We start from the raw sequence: 23,261 nt of genomic DNA on the forward strand, positions 1-23,261 counted from the left end.
TCCCTCAGCAGACGCGCCTTATCACTTACTTTGTAGCCTTCAGTCAGGGTCTGCTGGGGAAAACAGAAACCTATTTATTCTGACAGAGAAATTAATAGGAAGAGTTTGATGTGACTATGAAGAAACAGATGTGAGAAAACTGAAGAGACAAAAAAGAGAACCAGACACCGTAACTGCAGGGAGCAGCCTGCAAACAGGACAACAGGAAAAGGTGGGGGGGCTTGTTACCCTGTTACTGCTGTGTAGCCCATTGCCCTGTAAATCCTACACCACTGCCTGGGGAGGGACTTGGAAGCGAGACTGTTTATTTAGTACTGAAGTGTAAAAGCACCCATGGGAGCTGGTCCTTAGAGGCTGGATGCTGCCTTTCAAGGCTCCATGCTGGGCACACACTAGATTGTGCTTCCCCCCGGTTTTACTTTAAAGGTTGGCCTTTCTTGGGGCAACTGGGTGGCTCAGTCAGTTAAGCGTCTGACTCTTGATTTCCACTCAGGTCATGATCCCAGGGTCCTGGGATCCAACCCCACCTCTGGCTTCCCCACTCAGCAGGGGGTCTGCTTCAAGCTCTTCTCTCGCTCTGCCCCTCACCCTGCTTGTGCTCTCGGTTTCTCCCTCTCTCCCTCTCTCAAATAAATAAATATAATCTTAAAATAAATAAATAAATAAATAAATAAATAAATAAATAAATAAATTTAAAAAATGGCGTACAGAGGCCAGCAGTTGAACTCTCATAATCTAGGGTTTATGGTCAATAGCCAACCTCCCCGGAAGGCACATACCGGCATTCCCAACACAAAGCCTATGCTTGTTACTACCCCCACAGCAGAAAGAAAGATTTCCTCCTCCCCCAGCAACAGTTCAGCCAATGAGAGGCAGTCACAGCCCAGCCAATGAGAAGGAGTCACAGCCCAGCGAAGGAGAAGCTGCTATAGTTCAGCTTTGCAATTTCCCTCCAAGCATTTAGTGTTTACAACAGCCCCTCCCCAACCCTCTTTCCCTCTATAAAAGAGTTCTCCTCTCCTTTGTTTTCCAGACTTGCCTATGGTTTTGCTGAAGTTGGCTTGTCCTACGTTGCAATTCTTTGTTATTCCTGAATATACCCATCTTTCGCTGGTAAAATAGAGTTTTATTTTTATTTTTTAATTTTTTTTAAAGATTTTATTTATTTATGTGACAGAGCGACAGCCAGCGAGAGAGGGAACACAGCAGGGGAGTGGGAGAGGAAGAAGCAGGCTCCCAGCGGAGGAGCCCAATGTGGGACTTGATCCCAGAATGCCGGGATCACGCCTTGAGCCGAAGGCAGACGCTTAGGGACTGCGCTACCAGGCGCCCCTAGAGTTTTATTTTTAAGGTTAACGGACCCCTAAAGGAAACGAGGCAGAAAACGTATTTTCTTTGTGCACATGTGCTCACAGTATCTTTGGGAGAAATTGAAGCAGATGTGTTTTGATGCAGCCAGATGAGGATGAAGACATTTGGTGACTACGGTTTTGGAGTTGACTTCTTGAATCAAACACGTTGGGACCGTCTTCAGCACTGAGGCATTCAAGGTGTCACTCTCCCCAGCTCACAGAGGTTATACCTTTACTCAGTCACCAGCTGTCTGCACATCCTGACCTTGGGACAGACTCAAAATGGACATGCTAACTCAGCAAAGAGCAGCCACCGACTCTGTGCTCGTCCCGCTGCTGAGGTGTATTCAATTCTGTGGGACAGGGGACCACACAACATCACACTGCCAACAAGGCAGCGTGTCGTTGGAGCTTGAAGACACGGACGAACATTCTAGACCAGTGTTTGGCCAACGATGGCCCATAGCCAACTCTGGCCTGCCACCTGTTTTCATAAATAAACTTTTATTGGAAATAGTTATGCATTCATTTACACATTGTCGAAGGCTGTGCTGGTGCTGCCGAGGCAGAGTTGAGCCCTTGTGACAGACGTCATATGGATCACAAATCCACAACTATTGACGATCTGGCTCTTTAAAGAAAAAACAGCAACAACAACAACTGTGCTGACCCCTGTTCTAGAACCATCCTAAATATTTTGATTATGTGGCCAAACTCGGTAACCTTGGCCCCCTATGGCCCTGTGGACACACTGGCTGGAGCATGCAACTCCGGGAGTCACAGGTGAGAGGCGCCCTGAGCACTCTCTGAAGTCAAACTGAGGCAGGTCCCGGCTGAACATACCCACGGATCTTCGTAAGACTTTTGTCTGTTAAGCATAGAGTAGCAGAATTTGCAATTAAAAAAAACAACAACAGAACTATCATTAGGCTCAGAATAATGCACTTCGTAATTTTTTTTTAAGATTTTATTTATTTATTCGACAGAGATAGAGACAGCCAGCAAGAGAGGGAACACGAGCAGGGGGAGTGGGAGAGGAAGAAGCAGGCCCACAGCGGAGGAGCCCGATGTGGGGCTCGATACCATAACACCGGGATCACGCCATGAGCCGAAGGCAGACGCCTAACGACTGAGCCACCCAGGTGCCCCCGTAATTTTTTTTTTTAATGCTTCTGTGTGTGCATGGTAAAACCCACATATCTGGCTATTGTGCTACAAAAAAAAAAAAGTACGCCCAGCTCCTGCACAGAAACGTGGATTGAAAACCCGTGGGCTGGACACCCAGGGAAACAAGAGCGCTTCTGGTTGTCATAGCAGCCACTCGCCACGCGGGGGCAGAACATCCCAGGCTACCGCGGAGCCCTGCCCCCGCAAGAAACTCGGAGTCCCAAAGTCTCTGCTTTCAGGGGGTTTTTCGGGGGCACCCTCCCCCCACCCCCGGGAAAGAGGAGGTCTAGTGGGGTGAGCATTGGGGCAGCTTCCACTGAATTACTGAATCAGTAATTACCTGCGGCACTGAATCAGAGGCAGAATGAATCGCTGAATTTCGAAGGGCTTTTTTGGTTAAAGTCAGGGCAACCCGCACATAACAGTTTCCATACTTCATTTGATTCTATTGTGAGGTAGGCTTTTTCTCTTGCACAGGGGAGCGTTTCTACAGAAAGATGCAAATGGAACTTTAGAGGATCGGATGAAAAATGTTTGAAAGCAAGAATTTAAAACGTGCTGGCGTAGAAACAGCTGATTCCCTGCAAAGAGCTAATATGTTTATCGCAAACTCTTCATTCTTAAAAAAAAAAAATAGATTGGTCTTAATAGGTAATAGACACACGGTAAAAAATTAAAAAATCATCCAGGGGCGCCTGGGTGGCACAGCGGTTAAGCATCTGCCTTCGGCTCAGGGCGTGATCCCAGAGTCCTGGGATCGAGCCCCGCATCGGGCTCCTCCGCTATGAGCCTGCTTCTTCCTCTCCCACTCCCCCTGCTTGTGTTCCCTCTCTCGCTGGCTGTCTCTATCTCTGTCGAATAAATAAATAAAATCTTTAAAAAAAAATAAAAAAAAATAAAAAAAAATAAAAAATCATCCAAAAGGATACTGCTCAGAAGCAATGCAAGGATTCTTGGGTCTCCTTCAGAGACAGTCTGTTTATAGACAAGAATAGCCAGCTTTTCTGTACAAATGGTATACAACGCACAGGGGTCTGCATCAGGCTTATTTTTTCCTACTGAGCAATATATTGAAGATCGTTCCACATCAGTTCATGGACATCTTACTTCATTCCTTTGAATGCTTGAATGCTTCAATAGGATCCCACTGGAAGGATTTCCATGCTTTTTTTTTTTTTTAAAGATTTTATTTATTTATTCAAAGGAGAGGGCGTGGGGGCGAGGAACAGAGGGAGAGGGACAGGCAGACTCTATTGAGCGAGGAGCTTGCTCTTAGGGCTCTGAGAACATGACCTGACCCGAAATCAAGAGTCAGACTCAACGGACTGAGCCTCCCAGGCCCCTCTCCAAGCTGTCTTTAACTAGACTTCTCTTGATGAACGTTTAGATGACTTCCCAACCTTTTGTTGTTACAATGGCGTGATGACTGGGCTTGCACATATATCCTGAAAATCTCATACCTTCGTCCGCCAAGTTCCTAGAAGATGACCGAGTGATCAGAAGGGATGCATGTTATAAAATTGTAATGATGCCAATGAATCCTCTAATGATACTAATAACTGACTTCCGTGAGCTGTCACTATGTCAGACACCCTTCTGACTGCGTTGTAAACTGCAGGAAAGGCACTATGGATAAATTCAACTCATAAATGATCTTTACTCATCTATTGTAGTAAATGAGATCTCTTTATAATTGCAATTTGCATTCATGTTGTGAGTAAGAATGAGCATATTTTTATTTTTGTTTAATTTTTTTTTAGAGAGAGCAGGTGGAAGGGTGGGGGGGGAGGGGCAGAGGGAGAGAGAGAATCTGAAGCAGGCTCCACGCCCAGTGCAGAGCCAAGGTGGGACTTGATCTCACCATCCTGAGATCAGGACCCTGAGATCACACCTGAGCCAAAATCAAGAGTCAGATGCTTAACCAACTGAGCCCCCCACGTGCCCCATTTTTATGTTTAAAAGACGATTGTACTTCTATTTCTTTGTGATTACTTGTTTAGATCTTTTGACCATCTTTCTGTTGAGTTGCTGACCTGTTTCTTAATGTAAAAGGCCTTTGAATATTAAAAAATTTGACACCCAATCATATAGGTTGTGGATGCTTTGCCTGGTTTAACATCTCTTGACTCTGTTAATGGTATTTTGCTTTTGCCCCAAAGAAAATTTTAATTCTTTTGTAGTTGGTTTTATCGGTCTTGTCTTCTGCGATTTCTGACTTCTGTGTCATGCTTGGAAAGACTGCTACAATCTGGGATTATAAAAATAAATCCCCCATGTTTGTGCTAGCACTTTTATGGCTATATTTTTAAAAATTATAACTTAGCTCCATCTGGAATTTATTTTGGTGTAAGTATTAAAGCAGAGATAATTTTACTCTTTCCCAGATGTCTCCGCAACTGTCCCATGCCTTCATGAGATAACCCAGGTTTTCTACGCTAATTTGAAACATCCTTTCTATTTAATATTATTTTCCTGAATGTTTTTGCGTCTATTTTCAGACTTCATTCTGTTCCATTGATCTGTCTGCTTGTTTGTATGCTAGAATCAAGCCCTTTTCATTTCTGTGGCTTTACAATACATTTTAACATCTTGCAGGGATATTTCATTACTTCCCCCACCCCGAATTTTCTTAGCTATTCCTGCATGTTCCATTTCCCATATAATTTTTCGACTCAACTTGTCTATGTCAATTCGAATGAGGCCAGGCTCTCGAAGTCTTTGTTTAAATAAGAAATCTAACAGATTTGTTTACCTCATGCCTCCTGTGAGGGAAGAGAGAAGCCAAAGAAAGAAGGCTCATGGATGGAAAGGTCACCTTTGGAAAAACAGAGGCCTCTCTTTAACATATTTGTCAGAGCCAACTTCATTAAGTAAGACGACCGGTTGGTATTAGAGCCTTTGGGGAAGTTGAGGTTACCTTTCTCAGGGCAGAGCAGCAAACTTGAAAAACCAGGTGACGTGCCCTCTCCTTTGTTGGGGTAACGTCTCCAGGGATGGAGGTCGGTGACGCAGGATGCTTGCTGTCTGTTCTCTGCAGCTGCAGGGGGAAAAGGAACTTTTCCTCCTTTCCATTTCGCTGCAGTTTTGCTGTGATTTTTCAAGCCTCAAAGCCAGAATTCCGTTCATTGGTACTGAGAGAAAAAAAGATGGGTCTGAAAGTTACTGTTAGTTACTGAAAGTTAAAGAGTGTTCCTGTTAAGGAAAAGAGAGGAATAAGGTCATTACCAATGGAATGTGGGCTGGGATCCTTTGACATTTGCCGTAGTTCTGAAATACAAAACAAGACCAGAAGGACAACTAAAACCAAATAAAAATCTCTGTCAATGTTTTAGTTGGGATTGTACTAAACCTACAGATTTTGTTTGGGAAGAATTTGTCATCTTTACACAAGTGAATCTTTCTAACAAAGTGTAGGAAACAGTTGCATTTAGTCAAATCTTCCTTTTTGTCTCTCTTTTAGAGTTTCTTCATGTATGAAAATTATACATTTATTGTACTCTTGGGCGTTTTATCATTTAGGTTCTTATTGGGTTTTTTAAAGATTTTATTTATTTATTTATTTATTTATTTCTCTTTGAGAGAGAAAGAGCTTGAGCAGGGGGAGGGGCAGAGGGAGAGGGAGGGAGAATCTCAAGCCGATTCCGTGCTGAGCACAGAGCGTGATTCGGGGCTCAATCTCACGACCCTGAGATCATAACCCGAGCCAAAATCAAAAGTTGGATGCTCAACCGGCTGAGCCACCCAGGCGCCCCATTTTTGGTTCTTACTGTAAGTAGAATCTTTTCTTCAATTATATTTACAGATCCTTGGATATTGATTTTATTTTTTACGATTTAGTTTGTACCCACTCAGCTTGTTGAATTATCCTACTGTTGTTCATAGTTTTGCCATCGCTTCTCTTCATTTTTCCAACCATACAGTCAATAATAATTTTTGCTTCCTCTTTTCAGTTTTCGTGCCTCTTGTCTGAGTGGGACAATTCCTCCAGTACCATGTGAAATGGCAGTGGTGGTGACAGCTGATTGTGTCTTGTTCCCCACCACACTGGCATGCTTGTCATGTCTCCCCATCAAGCACAAATCTCGTTTCTGACTTGAGATAGATTTAATTTGGCATTTTAGAGAATTAGCTATCTTCTTATTTATCAAGATTTAAAAAATCAGGATGAGATTGGAATTTAACAAATACCTATCACCTGTGAGGATGAACACATTCTCTTTGGACTTATTCATGTGGTAAATCACGTTCGCAGATTTCCTAATACTGGACATCTCTTCCATAATTGGCATAACTACAATTATTTGTGGCATTTATTTTTTTAATACACTGTTGGATCTGTTGGCTAATATTGCCTTTAGAATATTTACATCTGTCTCCATAAGTGAGGTTGGTCTGTGGTTTCCTTTTATCATGGTGGTTTTTGTCAGGTTAAGTTATCATCGATCTGCTAGCTTCATCAGAAAAACTTGGAAGCTGTCTTCTTTCTCCAGGCTCTAGAGCAGTTTTAAAACAGCATTCTCTAATCAATAAAGATTTAGTAGGATTCACTCGTGAAACTCTGAACCAGATGTTTCTCTGGGTGGATGACTTTTTTTTTTTTTTTGAGAGAGAGAGAGAGCATGCACACAGGTGGGGGGAGGGGGAAAGAGAGAGAGAATCTAAAGCAGACTCCACCCCCAGCATGGAGCCTATCTCGGGGCTCGATCTCATGATCCTGAGATCAGGACCTGAGTCGAAATCAAGAGTCAGATGCTTAACCAACTGAGCCACCCAGGTGCCCCTGGGTGGATGACTCCTTATCAAGTTTTTCATCATCCTCTATGGTAACTGACACTTTCTGCGATTTTAAAAATCTCTTTTGGGGTCAGTTTTAGTTATTTATATTTTCCTAGAAAGCCATCTGATTGGTCAAGGCTTTCAGACTGATTTGCACAAAATTGGGCAGAAAGGCACCATTTCTTTGATTTCCTCTATGGCTAGGGTTATTCCGTCCACCACCCTTATTTGGTGTATTTGTGCTTTTTCCTTTATTTCTTTATTAGGGTAAATAATGGTTTCTCCATTGTATTTATTTATTTATTCTTCAAGGAACAAACTCTTAGATGCGTTATTAGCATTATTGTTTTTCTGACTTCTAAATTCTGCCCTCATCCTTTTTAATCTTTTTCTCCCTGCTTTCTTTAGGCTTCTCTTGTTGTTCTTACCCACAGGTCTGGAATCAGGTACTTAATTTAAAATTTAAACCAGCTTTATTGAGATAATAATTTACATACAGTAAAATCTGCCTGCTCTAAGGGTAATAGCTGGATGATTTTTAGTAAATGTATACAATGGTGAACCACTACCACAATGCAGTTCGAGAGCATTTCCATCAGCTCCCAAATTTCCCCTCTCTTGTTTGTGTCAATTCCTTCTCCCACCTCTGGCCTCAGGCAACCACCGATCTGTTTCTTGCTTTCTTTTCATCTTTCCCAGACATTTCATGTAAATAGAATCATACAATATGCAGCCTCTTGTGTCTGGCTTTTTTCATTCAGCACAATGCTTCTGAAGTCCATGCATGTTTACTGCTGCATAGTACTCCAATGCAAGGATATAACACTTTTTGGTTCCGCTCACCACTTGACGGACATTTGGACTATTTAAAATTTGGGGCTTTATGAGTGGTGTTGATATGAATATTTATGTACCATTTTTTGTGGGGGTGTATATATATTTTTTTCACTGGATACCTAGGAGTGAAATTGCTAGGCTATGAGGTATGCATAAATTTAACTTTGAAAGAAATTACTGAACTGTTTTCTGGAGTCCCGTACCTCTCAACATTCCAACCAGCAATGCATGAGAGTTCCTGTATTGCCACATCCTTGCCAAAAGTCAACAACCTTGCCATTTTTAAAATTACAGTCATCTTAGAGGTGCCTGGGTGGCTCAGTCGTTAAGCGTCTGCCTTTGGCTCAGGGCGTGATCCCAGAGTTCTGGGATCGAGCCCCACATCAGGCTCCTCTGCTGGGAGCCTGCTTCTTCCTCTCCCACTCCCCCGCTTGTGTTCCCTCTCTTTTTAGCTGTCTCTCTCTGTTATATAAATAAATAAAATCTTTAAAAAAAATAAATAAATTACAGTTGTCTTAGTGGATGCATGGTAATATATCATTGTGGTTTTGATGTGTATTTCCTTGAAAACTAATGATGTCAGGCATCTTTTCATGTGCTTATTAGCCATTTGTGTACTTTCTTTGGTGACATGTTTGTCCAAATCCTTTTTCTACTTCTAATTGAGCTGTTCATCCTCTTATTACTAAATTGTGAGACTTTTTCATCTATTCTAGCTGCAAGTCCTTTCTCAGATATCTGATCTGCAAGTTTTTGTTCCCAGTCTGTGTGACTTATCTTTTCATTTTCTTCATAGTATCTTTTGAAGATCAAAAGTTTCAGATTTTGATGAAGAGCAATTGACCTGGTCTTTTTTCTTTTATGAATTGTGCTTTTGATGTTATACCTAAGAAATCTTTTCTTAATCTAATGTCATGATTTTTTTTTCATGTGTTTATCTAGAAGTTTTATAGTTTTATTTTTTAAAATATTTTATTTATTCATTTTAAAGAGAGAGAGCACAGCAGGGAGAACGGCAAGCAAGGGAGCAGGAGAAGCAGGCTCTCCACTGAGCAGAGAGCATGACACAGGGCTCAATCCCAGACCCTGGGATCATGACCTGAGCTGAAGGCAGACCCTTAACCATCTGAGACACCCAGGTGCCCCAGTTTTATAGTTGAGCTCTTATATTGAGGTTGAGCCAAATGATCCATTTTGAGTTTATGTTTGTATATGGCCTGAGGTAAGGGTCTCAGTTCGTCTGCTTGTTTGTCTAGTTTTGCAAATGAACATCCAGTTGTCCAGTGCCATTTGTTGAAAAGATTGTCCTTTCCTCATTTCTTAGTAAATTTCTTTTTCCTTTTTTCTTTTTTACTAAGTTAGCTTTGTCACTTAGGTTTCAATATGTGCTATTTTTAATTTCTTTTCCAGATGATATTTTACTTTCAGTTTGGATTTTCTTTTTGACCCAATAATTTTTTAGGCTTTGATTTCTAGATAACAAAGCCTTCTCCGTTTTTCAATTTTAAAAATTAATCTATTTTAATAATTGGTAGTAGAGACTATTTCTTTTTTTTAAATGTTCTAAGTTGTCTTTTACAGCTATATATGTGATATTTTATGCATGTGAAAATTCCGTGGATCTTGAAAAAAATTGTATTCTTTGTTTTCAGGACATGGAGAAAGCTTCTTTGCTGCAGGAGGAAATGAGGTCAAGGTGCAGAGAGACAGAAGTGGAAGACAGAAATGGACCTCGTCTTGGATCTACCCCTTAGACTAGCTCTACCCTGCCTCTCTCTTACTTACTTGAACCTGTAAAGTCTCCCTTTCTCTAACTGCACCCCAGAGCATCCTGATGGTATTAACATCATGATTACAGATAAGACTCATTTGATGCAGTAAGAACACTTTATTTGTGCGCCCACCATTTCTTTAATTTTGCTCTGTAGGCTCTACACAATGTGGGGTTTGATCTTCCCCTGCCCCCATTGTCATGTTCGGTTGGGGGAAATGGTCTTAATTCAATAATTATGATGTGCAGTCTCATGTCATAATCAAAATTCTGAACTCAAGGGGCACCTGGCTGGCTCAGTTGGTAGAGCACACAACTCTTGATCTTGGGGTTGTAAGTTCGAGCCCCATGAGGTGTGTAGAGATTACTTTAAAATCTTTTTAAAAAATTCTGATTTCAATCTTTAAGGTTGAGGCTCCTCTGCTTTTCCCACTCAGGCCTGCAGGGGGCAGAACTGCAGTGGGAAATGACAGCTGGGCTGGCTTCTTCCGTTGAGCGCTATCCCTCTGCTTCCACTCCGGAGATTTGTTAACTGTGCTGTGAATGAGCAACAGGCAAGTGTCTAGAGCTAATGCTTTGTCTCCTCGGCAAGCTCTTGAAGCCTTTGAAGACTGCACCAAGCCGGTGTTCAACAGCGGCCCCCCATGGCACCTGGAAGCAACAGCAGCGGGGGATTACTCAAGTGCTGGTCCTCTGTGCTGGACTGCCCTCCCTATCCACTCTGGACCAAATCCCAGAGAGTCCTGGTCAACCCGAAGGCCTTGAGAGGGAAATAGATGTAGGATTTCTTGCTAACTAGGTACTGGGAGCTCAGGTAGTTAGTTGGGAGAAGACATGAGGTGTGACTGTAGTTGCCCCTTGGATTTGTGGGGTGGTTCATGTCATCACAATTTATTACCCTTGGTTTTAAAGCTGAGGTTTGGGGTGGGGAAGTGACTTGACCACAGTTAGTAAGTGAGGAAGCCCCAGCTCGAACCTGGAACCTCCAATGCCAAAGGCTGGGAGTATCCCTCTGCACCTTCCTGGAGACAGGACGTGACATTAAATGTCCCTAAACGATGGAGACAATGACATTAAAAAGGAAAGGCAAGGGGAATCTGGGTGGTGCAGTCGGTTAAGCAACTGACTCTTGGTTTCATCTTCGGTGGTGATCTCAGGGTCGTGGGATCGAGACCCACCTGCAACTCCATGCTCAGCTCTGAGTCTGCTTAAGACTTTCTGCCTCTCTCCACTGTGAGTGCTTTCTCTCGCTCAAATAACTAAATCTTTAAAAAATTTTTTAAAAAAGGAAAGGCAAGAATGACATAAGTTAAAGATTTTTTAAATATGCAAAACATCTTTTAAATGTCCTCTGGAAGTTTGTACCCCCTGCAAAGGCAGAAACATCTGCAGTCTGTGCTCCTGGTCAGGAGAGCCTGCAAGTGGCCTTTGTCTGGAGCAGGGCAAGAAAGAAGTTCAGTTGCTGCCTGCAGGACTCCCGAACTGTCCTTTTCAATGTCCTTTTGCACTGCAAGGAGTCAGAATTGGTTAGTGAGTTCTGCCTTCCCTAGAAAAATTCCTTAGAAAGAATGTCAAGTGTGGTTACGAGCATGTGTTTATTGACATTTTTTTTAAGTGCCAGTTCTGACAGCCTGAAACGCAAAGGCACTTTGTTTCTTTTCCTTTTTTTTTTTCTTTTCTTGGCTAGTCAAATCCATATCCCTGCTACCGTTGCCCCCAATTTAGACATCTTCTAAGCTGACTCGTTCTTTAGTAGAGAAAAGAGAAGAGCGATAAGAAAGAAGGGGAGAGAGAGAAGGCAGGAAGGAAGGAAGGAGGGAAGGAAGGAAGGAGGGAGGGAGGAGGGAAGGGAGACAAGCCACAGCCTTCTGGAAGAGTTTGCTCTCTAATGTCAAAGGAGTCAGAGGGTATTGCGATCCCTTTCTCCCAGAACTATAGCTCAGAGAAATATTTACCAGGTGAATGGCTTTGCTTGATTGCACTTTGTCTAGACTGAACCAGAAGGTCTAAAGAGACATACACAAATAGGAAGAAAATTCTTGGCCCTCGCGGTGGTACAAGTTGTTCCCTTTCACTGTTATGTAAGCATTCGAGAATGACCAATAGTGAACGTCATCCACACCGCATCACAAGGCAGGCAGCTGCCCAGTGTCTGTGACCATGATGTCCACCACCCCCCAGCCCAAGGCAGGGCGCTTTTCATCAGATGGTACCCTGCGGCCATAGCCATGACAGATTATAGAATTCTTTTTTTATTTTTACTTTATTTTTATTTTTTTTTAAAGATTTTATTTATTTATTTGACACAGAGAGAGACAGCCAGTGAGAGAGCGAACACAAGCAGGGGAAGTGGGAGAGGAAGAAACAGGCTCCTAGTGGAGGAGCCTGATGTGGGGCTCGATCCCAGAACGCCGGGATCACGCCCTGAGCCGAAGGCAGATGCTTAATGACTGCGCCACCCAGGCGCCCTAGAATTCTTTTTTTAAATAGCATTTGTATTTTCTATATAAACCTTCAACTTCATTTTCTTGTCGTTTGTCAGGGCTTTCCATGTGAAACGGTGAGGTTTAGAGCGGAGTGAAACATGTATGCCGAAAAGTGAACACAGTGCAAGGGGACAAGTCTATGACCAAACCCACAAACAGAGCACGACCAGCCCCCTAGAGTCGTCCTCCTGCTACCTTTAGTTACTAACTGTCAGCGGAAGGATATCCGTTATCCTGACTCTTAACATCGCAGTTTCATTTTGGCCAGCAGGAAGGGTTTCAAGGTCATGGATATGCCTCAGCAAGGGCACTCTGCGATTCAAGCTGGAGGGCGAGCGGTTGGGACAATTCCTGGGACCCTGGGTCCAGCCCTCAGGTGACACTCTCGGTGTGGGAGGAGAATGCCTTTGGTTTCAGCCCTCCCCCCTCTGGGACCTGGAAACTGTGTGACACTGGGCAAGTCACTTCCCTGAGCCTGGAAGAGCATTACCCCCTCTTTAAGAGGGAGTGACACCCCAGGGGTGCCTGGGTAGCGCAGTGGTTAAGCATCTGCCTTCGGCTCAGGGCGTGATCCTAGAGTCCTGGGATCGAGTCCCACATCGGGCTCCTCCGCTGGGAGCCTGTTTCTTCCTCTCCCACTCCCCCTGCTTGCGTTCCGTCTCTCGCTGGCTGTCTGTCACATAAATAAATAAAATCTTAAAAAAAAAAAAAAAAGAAAAGAAAAAAAAGAGGAGTAACACCCCTGCGTCCCAGGATTAGGGAAGGAGAAACCAGGCAGAGAGCACCTGGCACAGAACCGTGCCCTCACTTGAGTGCCCCTTGTACAGTGGGGATGAGAAGGAAGGCTGCTTTTTTTGTCTCCTCCATTTTTCTGGAGCTTCATGCTCCCCACACCCCCTGCCATCGTCCTGCTGAGCTGAATGCTGAAAGCTTCTGACCTCACAGATGACACACTCCCCGAAGCCTCCATTTCCCCAGCGCCAGCTGCCCAGGCCTGCCCTCCCTGCCCTCCCTGCCCTCCCTGCCCTCCCTGCCCTCCCTGCCCCGAGGCGGCCGGCCTTGGCAGCCCTCCCGTTCAGAGCAGCTCCTCCCCACGCCTCCCCAGGCTTCTTCCCGGCCTTCCTGGGACCAGAGGCGATCAGATCCCGCTGCTCCGCCGTCCAGGTGAGGAAACTTGTTCCAGGGTGGGGAGGGACTTGCCCAGGGTCACAGGGCGAGGGCACAGCTGGGACGAGAGCCCTGGCTGCCCACCCTGTTCTGTCATTTGCTCTGGGTCACGCAGATTCCTCCTTCCTGCCCCTTCTCACCTTCCCCTGTCAGCGTGACAAATCCCTGTCCGTGTGGCAGAGAAGCGTGGGTCCGGGCGTCCCGCTACAGACAGACAGACAGACAGACAGCAGGAGCCCAAATACAACTGGAATGAAAATTTGCATTTAATGAGTGGATGTATTCGTTATCGAATAGGGAACACACAGACGCGGTTAAACTTCTTCAGATCCATAAAGAATATACAGTGAGAATTCTCCCCCCCACTCCTGCCCTCCATCTAGTGAATTCTCTTCCTCTCCAGGGAACTCCTGTTCTTACGTGCATCCTTAAAGCAGCTTTCCAATGCCTATGCAAGCAAACTAGGTCTATAGGATTCCCCCCCACTCTTTTTTTTTTAAGATTTTATTTATTTATTTTAGAGAAAGAGAGAGCTCGAGTGGGGGGGAGGCAGAGGGAGAGGAAGAGAGAGAATCTCAAACAGACTCCATGCTGAGCACAGAGCCCAACGTGGGGCTCAATCGCACAACCCTGAGATCAGGACCTGAGCCGAACTCCAGAGTTGGACGCTCAACCGACGGAGCCACCACGGCGCCCCTCCCCCCTCCTTTCTTACATGAAGGGTGACATGCTGTCTTCTTTGCTGTTTTCATTAAACCACACACGTTGGGGAGCTTACGCATCAGCGCACAAAGAGCTTCTGCGTTTCTTGGTCACAGCTCCATAATATTCCTTCATACGCCTGCGTTCCATTATGGGAACAGAATTCATATCCCATAAATTTCATCCACTTAAAGTGTACAATTCAATGGCTTTTAGTGTATCCAGTAGAGTTGTGGAACCTACACCATGATGAATTGTTGAACTTATACTGACCCTAAAAGAAACCACGTACCCCTTAGTTATCACCCTGCAAGCACCACCCCAGTTCTGGGCAACCACTGATCTACTTTCTGTCCTTATAGATTTGTCTGTTCTGGACATTTCATATCCATGCAACCATGTAATATGCTGTCCTTTGACTGGCTTCCTTCACTTGGCTTGACCCTTTCAAGGTCCATCCATGCTGTAGTATGTGTCAGCACTCCATCGCTTTTTACCATCGAACAATACTCCAGTCTGGGGATCGACTGCATTTTATTTACTCTTTCATCAGGCAGTGGACATTTGGACAGTTTCCAGTTTTTAGCCATTACGAATAATGCTGTTGTGAATGTCCATATGTAAATTTTCGCCTGGGTGTATGTTGCCATTTCTCCTAGATATGTGCCTTAGAGTGGAATGGCTGGATCATGTGGCATATTTGATAATTTACTTGTCTAGTCCCCTATTGATGAAAATTTGATCAAATTACATCTTACTTTTGCATTTTTTTAATTTTTAAATTTATTTTTACTTTTTAAAGATTTTATTTATTTATTTGACAAAGAGAGCGAGCGCGCAGAAGCCGAGGGAGTTGCAAGCAGAGGGGGAGGGAGAAATAGGCTCCCTGCTGAGCAAGGAGCTCGATGTGGGGCTCGATCCCAGGACCCTGGGATCGTGACCTGAGCCGAAGGCAGACACTTAACTGACTGAGCCACTCAGGCACCCCTACATCTTACTTTTTAAAAGATTTTATTTATTTATTTATTTGAGACAGAGCGCATGCAAGGGAGGGAGGAATAGAAAAAGAGAGGGACAAGCAGACTCTGCACTGAGCATGGAGCCTCATGTAGGGCTCAATCCCATAACCCCACAATCGTGAGCCGAGCCGAAATCAAGAGTCCGATGCTCAACTGATCCCACCACCCAGGCGCCCCTCAAATTACATCTTAAAAGCCAACAACCTTTGCAAGTTGGCAGGTGCTGGTCTTCTTGGTGAGGATTCAGGAGTGGGGCTGGGGACACCGGCTGCTCAGAAGCTGCTGAAACTCCCTGCTTTTCTTCTCTCCCAGACTTTTGTTATTCTAGCACTTTCTGGTTCAAGGTACTCAGATTCCAGTGTGGGCTGTGACTCAGGAGTGTGGGAAAGGGAAGCCCCACTCCACACAGCCTGGCCTATTGGTTCACTGCCCACTGGTCGCTGAGGGGCTGTCCCCACCCCCACCCCCCGCCTGTGTCTTCCTGTCTGGGTTTCCTCATCCGGGAGACAGTCCAAGAGGAAGCTGGTGACTCCTGACCCTGGAGTTTCCTGACCCTGTGACAACAGGCCTTTGCCACACCTGACCATCAGCCACTCCTAGGACAGGTGCAGAACAGGGGAATTCAGGAACCATCCAGGCTCTAAGAGGATGAGCCAGCCTCTGGCGAGCCTCCCACCACTGCAGGCCTGGATGGGAAGGGAGAGCAGGAGACTCCTTGGTTCCAGCATTTTGTAAAAATTCTTTTGCTTTAGACTTTCTCAGGAAGCCAGGAAGTGCTTTGTTTTCTGAGCCAACAGTAGACAGATCGATTTCGATCCCAAGAGAAAAGGAGTCCACCTCTTCTCTGCGAAGTTTCTATTTGGTACTGCCCTAAAATTCCCGGCATCGTGTTACTCCCTGCTCAGTGCAGCCTGATTTCACTAGGACTGTGATCACCTGCAGGGAAGACGTCTCCATTTATCTTCTCTGACCACGGCAGCCGCTTACACTTGCCTCCCCAAGACAAGGAAAAGACTGCCTCATGGAACGTGAGTATTCCGCTTCGACACAGGGATGGGCTGTTCTAGAATGACCGCTGTATTTCCCGTCAGTAAATTACAAGGGCAAAATGGCACAGAGGAAAATGTCTTCTACAGGATGTGTGTACCTACTAAGATACAACCAACTTATTCTCATTTTTTTAAAAGAAAAGAAAAGAACCAAGTACTGCAATAAGTAATATAGTGAGATTCTTTCTTGTGGAAATGGACTGGTCTTAAAATAATGTAATGTCCTGTAGTTCTTGGTTGGGTGTATTTTATATGTATTTGAACATATCACATCATTCTATCACAACTCTCAGGAAAGCTCTGAGCTTACATACATGTGTTCTCTTGCTCTAATTGAGATTTATGATGTTCTTGTTGGGTTGACTTTTTTTTTAATAGGATGGGAATTTTCCCCCTTCCATACTTTAAGTTCTCAAACCCTTCCACCAAGAGCAGTATAGAATTCCTCATCACTGTATCATTTATTATGAATGATCGATTTTATAGGACTAAATCTCTTCATTTGGGCTTTGTCACATGTGGTTTGTAGGGTTCTTTTTCAACTGTTTCTCCCTTCATCTAAAAATTATAAGATCATTCACTTATTCTGGCAATTAACTATAATAAAAAAAAATACCAGCCTCTCTGCATCTTGCATTAGCAAAATGATATAGCAGCAAACAAATATCAGATGGACAGAATCTGTGGAGCAACCTGGGTCCACACGGCAGGCTACGGGATAGATCCGATGACACATCCGAATATATCTGTGTTCGTGAGGGGTGAGAAACGGGGATTTGAGCCAGGAAAGTTCAACTGGAAAATTGTCTCATGGTTCTCTGTACTATTTCTGTGGCTTTCATTTCATGTGCACTGGCTCTTCGAGGAGAGAAAACAGTTTTGAATTAAACAGCAATTAAGATTTTAATCTTCTGGTCTTGGAAGGGCACACAGTGTCATACCCAGGGGCACTTCACCAAGGAGACCGAGAAAGTGCCCACTTGTACCCTTTCCTTTTCAAATTACCTCCTTTTTGAAGCTAGATATACAGGGTACAAAATGTACAAAAGGGCGCCGGTGAAAAGTACATCTCATCCTTCAGTTCTCTTCCCCAAGGGCAACTTTGTGTGTTCTCCCGGAGATATTTTATGCATATATGAGCTTCAAGCAAATACCATATCCTTGCTTCTTTTCTGCATGTGATTGCACTCTATCATGGTTGTTTTGCTTTTTCATATATTCATATTTACTACCCCACGCCCCCAAAACCTCTCTTTATATACAGGTTGTTAGACTCCTGCCCATTCAACAGAGAGAGCCCCTTGAATCAGTCCCTCAGTTCTCCCACATTTTCCACTGATCATTGGCTTGGCCAGGCAACCCTCAGCCCAGGATGCTAGATCTCATCTGAATCTCTCTGTTTCTCAGTGACCCAGTGGACTCCTCAGGGAGCCCTCAACCAGACCCAGGCCGACACTGGCCTCGGCTACCTGCTGAGGGACCACATGGAGGGGAGGAGTGGCATCAACTCCACCAGGGCCCTGAAACTTTCAGATGGGACCAGTGCTGCCTGGTACATCCTCACCATCATTGGCATCTATGGAGTGGTCTTCCTCTTCCGATTGGCCAGCAACATCCTCAGAAAGAATGATAAATCCTTGGAAGATATGTACTACTCCAATTTGACCTCCGAACTCAAAAAGAAAGGTCTCCAAAGCAAGGTGGCCAAATGCTCTGCACTGACCATTAGCAACACAGCTGTCCTGCAGCCCAACCAGGCCAGCCTGGGGCCAAAATATAAAAACAGTGAGTGCCAAACTGAAATCCAAGGGATCCCTTGAAAGCCAAGGCAAGCTGACCTCCACAGAAGAGGCCCAACCTTCCTACAAGGGGAAGCAGATTTGAGTTTACCTGGAACCTTGAGAGAAGAGTTGGGTCCTTGAGTGGGGCTAGAAGAACATCCCTGCGGCACTTAAGCTAACGGGAGTGTGACCAAAAGCCAGTGTCCTGTTTCCTTCTCAGATTTTGTGGCACTTTGAGACAGAACAGCAGGGGCAGCAGCTTCCAGTCATACCCTTCACTGGGAAAGCTTGTGTTCCAGGGAAGGACTTGGAGCATCCACTGTTCTCAGAGAATCTAGGACATTCCTGAGGATATACATGAAAGTAGCCTCTTATCATGGAAAGAAGGCTGAATTTGGAGTCAAGCGCTCTGGATTCAAGTTCAACTTCCAGGGGTCACATGCACTTTGAATGACTTGTGGCTGTCACCTGGAATGCACGGCAGTAGGATATATGGTTTCAAAGAGCCATTCCTTCTAGAGGTTCTCCGTTGAATACCAAGGCTGTTAATAGCAGAAAATGAAGTTTTTCATTTTCATTGAGGGTATGGGGTCCATTGAAAGGAGCATTCGTTTTGAAGTCAGAAGAATCGAACTCTAGTCAAGGATAACTTGGTGTCCTTGAACATGCCACCTCACCTCTCTGGATCTTAGTTTCCACACAGATAAAATGAGAATGATAATCTCTGCTCTGCCAATCTTATAAAGTAGATAAGAGCTAATGAGATCATGCATATGAATATATTTTTCAAAGTAAAATAAATATGTAAAACATAAGCCTTGTGTTCATAGTGGTGATGGTAGTTGATGCTGATGGTGATGATGTTAGTGGTGATGGTAGTGATGGTTGATGCTAGTGATGTTGTTGGTAGTGGTTGGTGTTGATGGTGGTGTTGGTGGTGGTGTTGATGGTGGTGTTTGATGGTTGATGGTGATGATGGTCATGTTGGTGGTGGTTGATGGTGATGATGGTGGTGTTGGTAGTGGTGGTTGATATAGATGATGGTGGTGGTTGAGAGTTGATGTTGATGGTGGTAGTGTTGTGTGGTTGATGTTGATAGTGGGGGGTGGTGGTTATACTATTGTGGAAAAGGAAACGACTAGTCCACTGGCAATTAGTCTGTAAGAAATGGCTACAGTACTTTGTTCTATAAGAGAATGAATCTGCATAACAGTTGATGAACTGAGCTCTGAATCAAGTCCATGACATTCAAGTTTTACATGTAGACAAAACAGTTACTTTCAGGTTTTGTTATATTAGACATCATATGATGTTTTATAAATATCTGTTACTTATGTAGTTGTCTCTGCCCAAAAAGAAATAAGACCTCACTTAGATGAGTAATTAATTTAGAAAGCTCGTGATTAGCCAAACTTCTGCAAGTGGTTTTCAGCAGGCAAAGTGATAAATTATATGTTGTACCAACTTCTATGAAGTTTATCCAGCTTCTTTTTTGGAGACATTCCCTGGACTACAAATGAAATATTTTTTTTTCCTTGTCTGCAGTCAGTGGTCTGCAACCAGCCCCACAATTTCATAAAGGTCAGAATTAAACCCCAAGCTTTTGTTTTTAGAGGGTGAGTTTGACTTCCCAGTATTTTTCTTTTTTTTCCTTTTTAAAAAATATTTTCCACAGGTTATCCAGCAAAAGTGTTGGCTTGTTTATATAGTTAGGGCTGGACAAGCTTATAGGGCAGGATAAAACAGAAGGAAGAAATAGAAACAAAAATGTAATCCACGGTGAATAGGAACATGGAATGTATTACAATGGGAGTGAAAAGTCAGAACTTAAGTGAATTTGAAGATTCAATCCTCTCCTGTTGGTTGCTTCCCCAGCATGCATTTCCCCCTTCCTTAACTCAACCACCCCCAATTTGCATTTGGAGATCCATATGGCACTAAGGAAGCTGAAACGACTCCTACTTCAAGGGCTGAAATAAGAGACCTCGGTTCATCCAATCAGCACATTCCGTTTCCTGGCTTCACTGATTGGGTCCAAGATGGACTCATGACCTAAGTGAGCTGACCCTGTCAGAATCACTGGAAAGGTTTTAAAGGGAGATTCTGGGACATAAAAGTTCTGTCTTGCCCAGCATAGTGTTAAATGCGGATCTGAGCCTGTAATTGCTGGAGCCTTTTTGCCAACGTTAGAAAAGCCAATTTGAGGACAAAAGCCAACATAGGAGAACTGAGAAAATCACAGAGACTAGAGTCCCCATCAAATTGTGCCTGAAGCCTTAATTTACCACAGGACTGTTTTAGTTTGTGAGCCAATAAATTTCCTTTGTTAAGCTTTCTGACATCCCCCCAACCAAAAATACCCTATATGGTACCACTGGATAAATAATTTCCTGAGGGAAGTGGGCCTTGAAGTAGAATTTGAAAGAGGAGCGATGTGATGTGGTAAGTTGAGGTCCCTTCTTTCACCAAGATTTCTGTATTTCTAGTATTTCTAGAATTTTTGTGTTTTAGGGAAAAGATAGATTTGGTATGCTTCTTATGCCAGCTCAGTGATCACTTGTAAGATTTCACATTGCTTGACCTCTCAAGGAGCATTCAACGAGATTCTGTTCCATTCAATCCCCAACCCTTGATTCTCTCAATAAACCTCCATGGAAACCCCAAGGAGAGCTTGTCATGTTAGACACGTGATCAGGGATGGGCACCTATGGTATTGCTTAAGGAGCAAAGCTACCATCTTCCCACTGACACTCAGACACAGTTAATTACATGAGATCCAAGGACATTTTCCCAGGCCACTTAACTGTTTATTGATCCAAATTCACCTGTTTTCTGGGGAGCTGGTCTGAGAGTTTGCATGGGAGATGTGTTCCTGGATGGGAACAACATCCATGTAGTCTCCATTTTAAGCAAGAATGGTGGGACACAAGTACTGTGAATATTTTACACAAAATCTCTTTAATCTAAAATGCTTGGGGTCCGAGCAATCCACCACTATCTTGGCAAACCCCACATAGTTGGACTAGTGGGAAAGGTACCAGCTCCACAGTGTATGGGGGTTCAGTTCAGCAAGTGGGGAAGAGATTTGCACAACCCTGGTGGAGACAGGAATAGAGCAAGTTGATGCCCTACATTCCAGACACTTTTTCTTTCTTTGTCCCTATGGTAATTTACCCCCAAGATGAGGGGGTCAGGTCAGATAAAGGCCTTCCTCTGAAATGGAAATTTTAAATAAAATCAATGCAGAATGGATCTGGTTAACAGTTTCCAGGAATGGCTCCTCTGGGGATTTGTGGCTCATGGTACATGATTTCTACCAAATCAAATCCAGGTTACACAAGTTTTCCTGGGTGTTTGCAGCACTTCTATTCTAAATGGAATTCTAATCAGCTCAGCTGCATTTTCATTTGTCTGGTGTGATGTAATTATCACAGCATTTTTAAAAATTTTTGATTATTTTTTAAGATTTATTTATTTATTTTAGAGAGAGCGAAAGTGCAGGGGGAGGGGCAGAAGGAGAGGGGAGGCAGAATCCCGAGCAGATTCCACGCTGAGTTTGGAGCCTGACTCAGGGCTCAATCCCAGGACCCTGAGATCATGACCTGAGGTGAAACCAAGAGTCAGATGCTTAAGCAACTATGCCATCCAGGTGCCCCATCACAACATTTATTTTTTTTAATTTTTTAAAAAAAGATTTTATTTATTTATTCGACAGAGATAGAGACAGCCAGCGAGAGAGGGAACACAAGCAGGGGGAGTGGGAGAGGAAGAAGCAGGCTCATAAGCAGAGGAGCCTGATGTGGGGCTCGATCCCATAACGCCGGGATCACGCCCTGAGCTGAAGGCAGATGCTCAACCGCTGTGCCACCCAGGCGCCCCCCCCCCCATCACAACGTTTAAAAAAAGGATTTAAAAAAAATTAAAGACCAAATATTTGTCAGTATTTACCCAGCTCTTCCTAGAAGTGCTGGTGGTGGCTCTGAGTCTCATAACTGATTCTGATTGTCTAGATTTCTACTGGAGCAGAAAAATGTCAACTCACTCTTCAATTACAGTTAAAGTTCTTCTCTTGGCAACAAGGAAACCAACTCTAGCTAACTCATGGCCTCCTCCCCCAAAAAGAGAGGATTTGTGGGAAGGCAACTGAGGCAGCTCCCAGAATCAAAAGGACAGCAGCTTATCCAGGCCTTGGAAAGGAGAGACATTAGTCTGCTCGAAGCCTTCACTCAGAGACCCGCGCTGGAGAACCATATCTCTAGGGTCCTCCCGGAAGATGTCTCACCTTCCATGCTGCCTCTCTGCCTCTGCTCGTGTCAAATGTCCAGGAGAGTATCGCATTGGATCAGGTATAGCAGGTGCCTACCCCTTGGACCAATCACTGAGGGTGGGCCCGAGGAAGCGAGAACTCTGATTGGCTGAGGCGGAGTCACGTGCTCCCTCCTATGGCCTGAGGGCACTGACGTCTAAGGAGGAAAAGCCAATAAAAAGACTGTTGTCCAGGTATTACCTTCTGTGAAACTTTCTTGACCTCTGAGGCAGAATTGCTGGTTCCTCAGGGCTGCTGTCACACTTTGTAAACGCTTGGATGAATCAAAGAGAAAATTTGGTGTAACAGAGTCTCTCCAAGGATGGGAACTGCATGTGTTTGCCGAGTGTTTGGTACAGGAAGTGAGACCCCGAGGGCGCATGAACGTGGTGGAATCATTCTGCAGGAGACGGAGGGAAGAATTCTCTTCTCAAGGGAAGGGGAAAAGAACAAGAGGGAGGAGTAGGTTAGGGACCGAACAGGATGGCAGAACACATTGAGAAATGTCTTTCCAGTGACTTGCCCACCACCAGAGAAGGACGATCATAACTTAAGACTAAGGACAAGAATAATTTTGACATTACCAATTCTGTGCAAAACACATAATTAATATTTGCTGAATGAATGAAAGATGCCTGTATTAGTGTGTCAGTTTAGTTACTTACAATGAGAGCTATTTCACTGGGAACAATAGGTCCTAATAATTTTCACTGGGCGCTTCTTCTGGTGGAAATGTCGTCTCCAGACAAAATATAATGAGCACGGCATTTGCACAAGGCAATTCGTTGTTCTTTTTTATTTTTTTTTTTTCAATTCGTTGTTCTTAAGGAAGAAAGTAGTTCCAGCAA

At 44.1% G+C, this 23,261-nt stretch overlaps 1 protein-coding gene across 1 annotated transcript; it reads left to right on the forward strand.

Moving 5' to 3' along the window:
* Window positions 1–13,511: 13,511 nt before the first annotated feature.
* SMIM34A (small integral membrane protein 34A) lies at window positions 13,512–18,799 on the forward strand. The gene is made up of 3 exons (XM_019797286.2): window positions 13,512–13,553; window positions 16,220–16,305; window positions 17,734–18,799. Exons 2-3 carry the CDS (start codon window positions 16,299–16,301, stop codon window positions 18,144–18,146), a joined length of 420 nt encoding a protein of 139 aa, XP_019652845.1. The 5' UTR covers window positions 13,512–13,553; window positions 16,220–16,298; the 3' UTR covers window positions 18,147–18,799.
* The last annotated feature ends 4,462 nt before the right edge of the window (window positions 18,800–23,261 follow it).

Source organism: Ailuropoda melanoleuca, chromosome 1 (genome assembly GCF_002007445.2).
Source record: "Ailuropoda melanoleuca isolate Jingjing chromosome 1, ASM200744v2, whole genome shotgun sequence".
Taxonomy (NCBI): domain Eukaryota; kingdom Metazoa; phylum Chordata; class Mammalia; order Carnivora; family Ursidae; genus Ailuropoda; species Ailuropoda melanoleuca.